This window comes from Clarias gariepinus, chromosome 10, assembly GCF_024256425.1.
Source record: "Clarias gariepinus isolate MV-2021 ecotype Netherlands chromosome 10, CGAR_prim_01v2, whole genome shotgun sequence".
In the NCBI taxonomy this organism is placed as follows: Eukaryota; Metazoa; Chordata; class Actinopteri; order Siluriformes; family Clariidae; genus Clarias; species Clarias gariepinus.
In genome coordinates, this window is record NC_071109.1 from 34923767 (window position 1) to 34932347 (window position 8581).

The 8581-nt window shown below is 36.4% G+C and overlaps 1 protein-coding gene across 1 annotated transcript; it reads right to left on the reverse strand.

The window, feature by feature from the left end:
- LOC128531986 (C-C motif chemokine 3-like) lies at positions 1-1940 on the reverse strand. Its single transcript, XM_053506187.1, has 3 exons — positions 1766-1940; positions 1020-1140; positions 1-482 (listed from the first exon to the last, which is right to left on the reverse strand). Exons 1-3 carry the CDS (start codon positions 1833-1835, stop codon positions 374-376), a joined length of 300 nt encoding a protein of 99 aa, XP_053362162.1. The 5' UTR covers positions 1836-1940; the 3' UTR covers positions 1-373.
- Between the last annotated feature and the right edge of the window lie 6641 nt (positions 1941-8581).

An 8581-nucleotide genomic window follows, 5' to 3' on the forward strand; every position in this document is an offset into this window, starting at 1 on the left:
TATCATTTGCATGTCTTCATTTTATTTTAAAGCATGTTTCTTCCGCTTTACCACACATTTTAATACATGTACTAAACTGAGAAACTCTTTTAACAGTTCTCCGAAGAAAATACACAAACAAAAATCTAAACAAAAAGAATAAAATAACAATAAATGGATAAAAAAACAAGATGCATTGAATCATATAGTAAACACAAGAGATATTACATTCATAAAGGTGGACATTCAGTGTATTTTGTGTAGCTTTAATGTGGTGAACTGATCGTAGCATTTCAGAGATTTGTACATCATTACAGTTTGTGCAAATCTGCTCGGAACCTATCACAAACATCTAGCATGATGATCCTGCTGAGAGTAATGAAGGTCAGCACGATCACATGGGTCCCTGGCTTCCTGACTTGTTGTCCAGAAGCTTGATGAGCTCCTTCACCCAGGGGTCAGCGGGTTTAGCACACACTTCCTTTCCTTTCCTGGTTTTGAACCTATAATGAAAAATAAGAGATGAATTAAAAGTGTCACGCATGTCTGACTGCAGTGTGGACAGCAGGGGGCATCGCTCTCTCCACAGCGCGGAGGTTATTTTGGTACTTTTACACTTTAACATCCTGTTTCTATCTGAGTCTTCACTTCACAAAACATTCATACAGAGAGGGAAAAAAACTACCATGACATTTCATTTTATTTTACTTCATTTTCCCATGATTCAACTTTCTGTTATTGTTTCTCTTTCTGTTTCTCTTCATCTCTATTTGTCTTTTACTCGCCATGATGTTATCGGGAAATAAAAGGAAGACTACGGTAAAGGCGTCTAGTGTTTTTGAATGATAAAGAGTGATTAAGGAACAATGTCTGTCTGCCTCCCTCTCTCTCAACCTCTTTCTCTCCCTTTCTCTCTGTCTCCCTCCCTCTCTCTCTCCCTCTCCCTCTCCCTCTCTCTCTCTGTCTCTCTCACTGACTCACCACACACACACACACACACACACACACACAGTAATAATAGCAGGTGATCACACACTTACAGTACGGCCTGCTTGGAGCACTGCGGGCTGGTCAGGCTGTAACTGGTCACCATGCTGGGCTTCAGTGGACGAGATTGAAAGGAGAAGCAGCAGACGTTTGGTGAGGCTTTGTAACGCATCCCTGCAAAATACAACCACACAACCAACTGAGACAAAACCTTTCACACAATTTTCCACAAACCCATTTATATCATCATACTGACTGTCAGGCACACAGACTCGTCCTTACTGGCACAATAAAGATCTAACACATCAATAATCAATTTCTCGTTTCCTTTAATATCCAATTTATATTAATTTTTATATTCTTTTACAGTTCAATTCAGTTTAGTCCAAAACATGATTCTAGGTTTAAGTGTTTAATGTAGAATTATTCATTATTCACATTTCTTACAACACCAAGGTTGATTATGTTTCTAAAACTTCGCATCACAATGTTACAGCTTTACCACTGACACTGGAGACTCCTTCCTTAAGTGTTAAATCAACATCTCCTTACAGAAAACGTCAATATTAATCATTACACGATTTATGATCAGAAAATTTATCAACACTATCTAATTAATCAGAACAAAACATTCAGTAAAGTTGAAGTTTTAAGTTGGAATAAATATTTAAAATATATTAAAAATGAACTGAGGCAACAAATATTTTCCAAGGAATAATTACTTCTTATAATTAATGATTAATTAATTGAGATAATAAATGATTAGGAAATAATTCAATAATTTAGTATAATAGTTCACCTTCAGTAAGCGTGACTGCGCTCAGCAGCACCACCACGGCGGACAGGATGATCATACGGTAGGACGACATCTCGCTTTCTTGCTCGAGCACTTCGGCTGATTCAGACCCAAACGACGACTGGACGGATTAAAGAAGATGAGCACCAGAGGAGATCTCACTGCCTTGTGGTCCATTGGACAGCCGGTCATTTTATACACAACAGACTATCATGGGGAAGCCCCAGATATGAGGAAGGAAGTAGCGCAGGGACTTTGGCTTGTCTACGCTCTGGAAACTCTCCCGAGAGAGAATCTGACATTTTAACCATTACATGTGATGAGCTTGAGGAACGTAATACTGATGTCTGCGTACACACTTCTCACTTCTCGCTTTCTGCAGCATGAAAAAAAAAATGAGTGGAGGTGGGGACAGTCACTCGGCACATGGCGCCAAAATATCAAGTTTTTATTATGTTATTTAAAAAACAATTTAACTATCATAACTAGAGAACAGCTGTCAGGTATTATTTATATTATTATTCATTCTGTTATTCGAACATCTTCATAATAGCTTTGAAGTTGATATACTGAATATATACAGTATATACACAAACATATCATGATTCATTCTATCATGATAATAACATGTGTACAGTCACAAGCTGTGTATTTTATTATTATTATTATTATTATTATTATTATTAGTTTAACTTTATCTTCAGGGTCAGTGTTCTCTCATGCTTTTCTCATTGTCAATAAACTCTGTTTTGAACATAAAAAAATATAATATTGGTATATAAAAATATAAATCTATAAAAATGTATATAAAATGATATACAAATGATATTATTAGTATATATTAGCTTATTATAGTTTTAGAAAATAGTCTTGTATTTCGAGGGTGTGATCCTTCCAGGAACTGATGTTTGAGTTTGAACTTTACGATCTATGTTACATGAGACTTTCCAGGGTCTATTGATCTATAATTCCTGAGTCAGATCACTTCACATCTGTATCTAGCAGGAATAGAAATCACCAGTGACCATGACACAATATTCCCATGATGCCTTGGTGCTGATTTGATTTAGATGGGCAATTCTTTAGGTATCACAATTGTATAAATATCTTTATTATATTTCATTATTATATTTTTTCCCTTATTTTGTTACAGTTACAAAGCCCCTTAACCTTAAAATATATGCTGAGTCATAACTTATTTCTGATAACATTAGTCACGTAAAAAACAAGTGCAGCATTTAAACACTACAAACTACTTCAAATACAAGAGTTTAAGATTTAATTGAAAATTTAATTTAAAAAGCTTGAATTTTATTGAGCATCACGTATCTCTGTTATGCCATCTGTCATAAGTGTTATTGTTAAATAAACTTACGCAAGCAAATAATTCACTCCGACTACACAGGATGGAGTGTAAAAACTTTAGAGTGTACCACATGTTTATTAAGAAATGGTGATGTGCTGGGCAGAGAATCACAGTTATATTGAGCTGTTCAGAGGCCAGTGCAAGTCTATTACAGTTATAAATAATCATCATCATCATCATCATCATCATAAAGTAAAAGCTTCAGGAGACAGTGTTGTCATACTGTACATAAATTTCCACACAAAAGAACCGTCATACTGTACATACAGTAGCTCACTTGTGTTTTTCCCATGTCTAGTATCTAGGGTCCTAATGTCCAAGGGATCTTCCAGTGTCCTATGCTTCAAGGGTCCTATGTATCCAAGAACCTTCTTGGGACCTTCGTTTTTAGGATTATAAAATATAAGGGTCCTAATTTTCCAAAGATTTTTATTGGACTTGTGTGTGTAAGGAAATCTAAACATTTACCTTAAGGGCCCTATGTTCCTAGGGCCCCTATATTTTAAGGGATGTATGTATCAAAAGATCTTCATGGGATCTTTCTTTCTAGTGTTGTACTGTATGTTTCTAGGGTCCTAGTCTTTTTTTTTTTAAATAAAAGAACTGTTTTTCTTAAATCATTATAATGTTATAAAAGCTACACTAGAAAACAGTTTCTTCAGAGCCAAAGTGTACAGTGGGGGTAAACTATAATATAAAGTTTTTTGGACCTTGTGATTAAAATCATGATCCACAGAGATCCCTTTACCAGGTTCTCTCACATTGTTCAGTACGATATGAGGACCTGCCTTTCTTCTTCCATGTGTTCTGAGGCATATTATCTGGACATCTGACCATAAAATCCATGTTGCTTGTTAAACATCATGTTTCAGATTTCCTATTATAATGATCTCCAGTCATCCGGGATTGTTTTATACACCAGTAGTTCTTAGCGCAGAGCTGCGAGGATCTGTGTTTATTCAGCCACAAGAGCAGTTGTGATAAAGAGCAGTGATGTTGGACTGTTGGCTGAGCATTGAGTCAGTGTTCCATTTTCAATTATTTACTCAAGTTCTTCCACATCAGCGTTGGAATTCCATGACTTTATCAACTCTGCTCTGTGGCCATAGTCGGGCCAGGCCCTGTAGTTCCAGTGAAGGGAAATCTTATCACAACAAAGGCATTCCAACAACTCTGTACTTCCAGTTTTGAGTTTGAGGAAGAAATGACATGGGTCCCACCTACATTTGACCATAATTGTACCATAATAATGAAAAAAATCCTCCACACAGGATCCACACAAAAACTTAAACATACTTTAACATACTCTTGACTAGATTTGGGGCGACCTTTAATAAATTTAAGCTTAAATCAGAAAGTATTACGATAAACAGCAGCTCTCCAGCTTCAGGAGCATGTGTTGAGGTTAAGGGAGGTTAAAACCTGTTAAGAGTCATTTGTGTGGTTTTCTGAGATTATGGTGATGAAATGATGGTGCACTCTGTTCTCACCTGCTGATTACAGAAATCAAAAACCACATATTAGCATTTTATGAGTCACTCGCTTTTCTTAGTCATTTACTGATTTTACTGATTTATCACTTGTGCATAAAACAATTATTATTATTATTATTATTATTATTATTATTATTACTACTACTATTATTATTTGGGGTTGTAAGAGTTCCCTCACATAAAATATTACTATTCCACTTTCTCACAAAAAGAAATTGGTTTATTTTTATCAGTTTATTTCCGTGGTCAGCTGCTCATCACGCCCATATGTGTTCCTTCCCTAAACTGTGGCCACAAAATTGGAAGTACACACTTGTAAAGAATGTTTCTGTATGTTGTAGAATTAGACTTTTTCGTCACTGAAACTACGAGGCCTAAACCTTTATCCAGCCTGACGATGTGTCTGTGACGAGGCCAGCTCCAGGAAGGCATAGTGTGTTACGTTTGGAAGGGAAGAACTCAAGTATCCTGCAAAGAGTCCTGACTGAACTCCACCCCAACTTTGGGATGAACTGGAACTGGAGACTCCTTCACAACCCAACATCAGCGCCCGAGCTCATTAATGCTCTTGTAGCCCAATAACCACTAATCCCAACAGCCATGCTGCAACGTTTAGTCAAAAGCCTAATTAGAAGAAAAGAATGGAGCTTGTAATTAAAAGGAAAAGCTTATTCACTTCATGTTAATACTCATGGTACAGCACACTCAACTCAATTCAATTTTATTTATATACAGTATAGTGTTTAACAAAACATGTTTCATGATGTTTAAGTGTCCGAATACTTTTCACCACATTGTGTGTTTAATAGTGAAACAGACTTACGGTTATTTATACAATTTTTTCCCCGATATTTAGAATCTATTTACAGTCCATGATATACTGTGTAGTGTCAGTATTAAAGGTGTGTATGATTCCTCATCAATCTAATGGCTACTGAAGAGGTTTGATCATGTGCAGTGTGATCTTTCGATTTAAGAAACACCCTATCGGTTTCAGATCCTCTTTTTCAGGTCTCTTTTAACTCAAGCAGTGACTTGGCCGTGATGTGTAAAATAACGCAGGGGAAAGAATGCTGCTTTTTCTTGTCTTCCCCTTCAACAGTTTCTGCTAGCTATTTCGGTCGAAAAAAAACACAACAACGAAATTAGGAAATTCAACCTTTTAAAAAATGTCAGCCGTGATCTGAAAATAACTTGTAACAGACATTACATACAATAAACACTGCATGAAATGTTTTACACATTTATACCATAATTTATTATAAAGCCAGAACCATGTTGGGAAGGAAAAACTAAACACAATCTGGATACCACTGGATTTATGGCGATTAGAAATGAAAAATGCTTATTGATTTTGTAAAAAAGGAAAATGAACGCTCAGGTGATTGGTCACTGTGTTCGTGTGCACTGCTAGTCTTTTTAGAGTTTATTTCTTATTAAACACTTAACATTTACATTTAGGCATTTGGCGAATGCTCTTATCCAGAGCGACTTACATTTTATCTCATTACACATCTGAACAGTTGAGAGTTAAGGGCCGCGCTCAAGGGCCCAACAGTGGTTGTGGGATTTGAACCTGGGATCTTCTGAACCTTCCGAAAATTCAAAATCGACCGGTGACACAGTGACATGGTGGCGTAGTGGTTAGCGCTGTCGCCTTGTAGCTCCAGGTTCTGGGTTCAGTTCCTGCGTTGTGTGTGTGTGTGTGTGTGTGTGGAGTTTGCATGTTCTCCCTGTGCTTGGTGGGGGTTTCCCTTAGGTTCTCTGGTTTTCTCCCACAGTTCAAAGACATACAGATTAGATCACGGATTGGCAGGCAGCGTAGCGTCCTGTGTGGTAAAGGTGAATTATTTGCCATGTTTACTGATCTGATCGACACCTAGATATCGCAATAAAATCTTATTGGCTGGTCCTTATGATTCCTGTCCATATTGAATTGATATTAAAACATCCATACTGTTATTATTAGACTGATTCTGGAACCTGTTTCATCAGAATTGTGTTACAAACTATTGTTACTATTGTTGCATTTTGTCTGTGTTGTTTCTTAAAGATTTTCTTTTTTATTTAACAGGAGTAAAGAGAGGCTGGTGAGAAGAGAAACATTTCATGGACATTCCACAGCATGAGATATACCTCTAAACAGTTATAATGTTATAATAATCTGTACTTTTTTATTCAACAATTAACTGCAATATAGGAATGTTGCTGTGGTTTAAGAGAAAAAAACATCGTGCCACGTTCACTACACATGACCAGTGTACAGGCATGTTGTTCACGAGTCCTGACGTGTATCCTTCTTGTTACACTTGGTTACTCACGACTCAAACGTCCGTTGGATTCTTTGTCTCTTGTTTTATTTTCAACATCAAAGTTTAACAGTTCTTATAGTTTTTTGCATAAATTCACTGTGGTTATAAGGACTTGCTGTATCTTGTAGCTTATGGTCTTGATTATTTGCTGTATCCTTTAGACTACGGTATTACGTTCTAAAGCTTGTGTTCTCCACACTTCCGTATCTTAACAATAACTACCGTGTGTGATAGACATTCAGCTACACAACTATGAAATGATGTCACAGAACAACTTACGATTGTCATACTAAATGCTTAACTAATAAACTTAATGTGTAATGCTTAACTAATGAAATAGAAATAAACACAACAACAAATGTATAAAAAAGAAACATGGCCCTTACAACCAGATGTAACCAAAACGTCCTTAGGGTGTAAACGAATCCCATTTTCTCATTACTCTTGGACATTGTGTGAAAATGTACTCATTATCAAATTTTCTCATATGATTATATCAAGTCTTTTCATAATACTATTAATAATATTTTTCCTCGTGTGTGCAAAATTATTTTTATGATAGTATAATATAATATAGAATAAGTGGTGGCGCAGCAGTTAGCCTTGTGGACTCATACTTTCAGGGTGGGGAGTCTGGATCCCTGGTGTGTTTGTGTGTGTGTGTGTGTGTGAGAGAGAGAGAAAGAAACAAAGTAATATAAAAGTCAGTTTGCACATTGGTCGAGGCAGTTTATTCCTGACTCTACTGTAAATTAGAGGTGATTAACGCGCTAACGCTAAGTCATCAGCGGCCTGGTTTAGAAACAAGGGAATAAAAGAAAAGGAGAAATGGGCAAGTTCTGTTACCTCTTTATAATATCAAGCATGTAACAAAACCAGCTGTTATATCACTCATGTGAATTTATGTTTGTATGTCACTTACACTGGCATCACTCAGATGAGGACGGGTTCCATGTTAAACCCGGTTCTTCTCAAGGTTTCTTCCTAATGTTATCTCAGGGGCTTTCTCCCTCACCCCAAGGTCACCTTGCTCATCAGGGACAAACTGTTAATTATAATTTATACTTTCAATTTTTATCATCTTACATTTTTTTCTTGTTCCTTTAAAGCTGCTTTGCGACGATGGCGATTGTTAAAAGCGCTATTCAAATAAAACTGAATTGAATTAAATTGAATTAAACTAGTCGAGGAGGTTGTATCGTTGATTTGGCTCTTATTTTGAAAGATATAATAAATTATGCATAAATGTTATTATTAATTATTTGTGCCCCAAATGTTTTGAAGCAAAGTTCAAGCAAAATGTTTTTCTCTCTTCTTTGAACCAGACTTGTCCAAAGTCACCAAACACACCAGAACCGTTACTGCTGTCTGGTCGAACCTCGTCCGGTTTAAAGCTCACGGTCAGAAGTTATCAGGTGTTAGTGAACAGAAATGGCAGAAATAATGAGAAGAAGATAAACCACATTGGAGTTCAGGTCTGAGTGAAGGTTAATATGAGGCTGCGGCTTTTATTGACATAATGACTAAAAAGTCTGATTTACTGAAACTGATATTTTATTTTTATTTTTATTTACCTTGATTTAACCAGGCAAGACAGATTAAGAAGAGGTTTCTTATTGACAACTGTGGCCTGGAAAAGGCCGAGCCT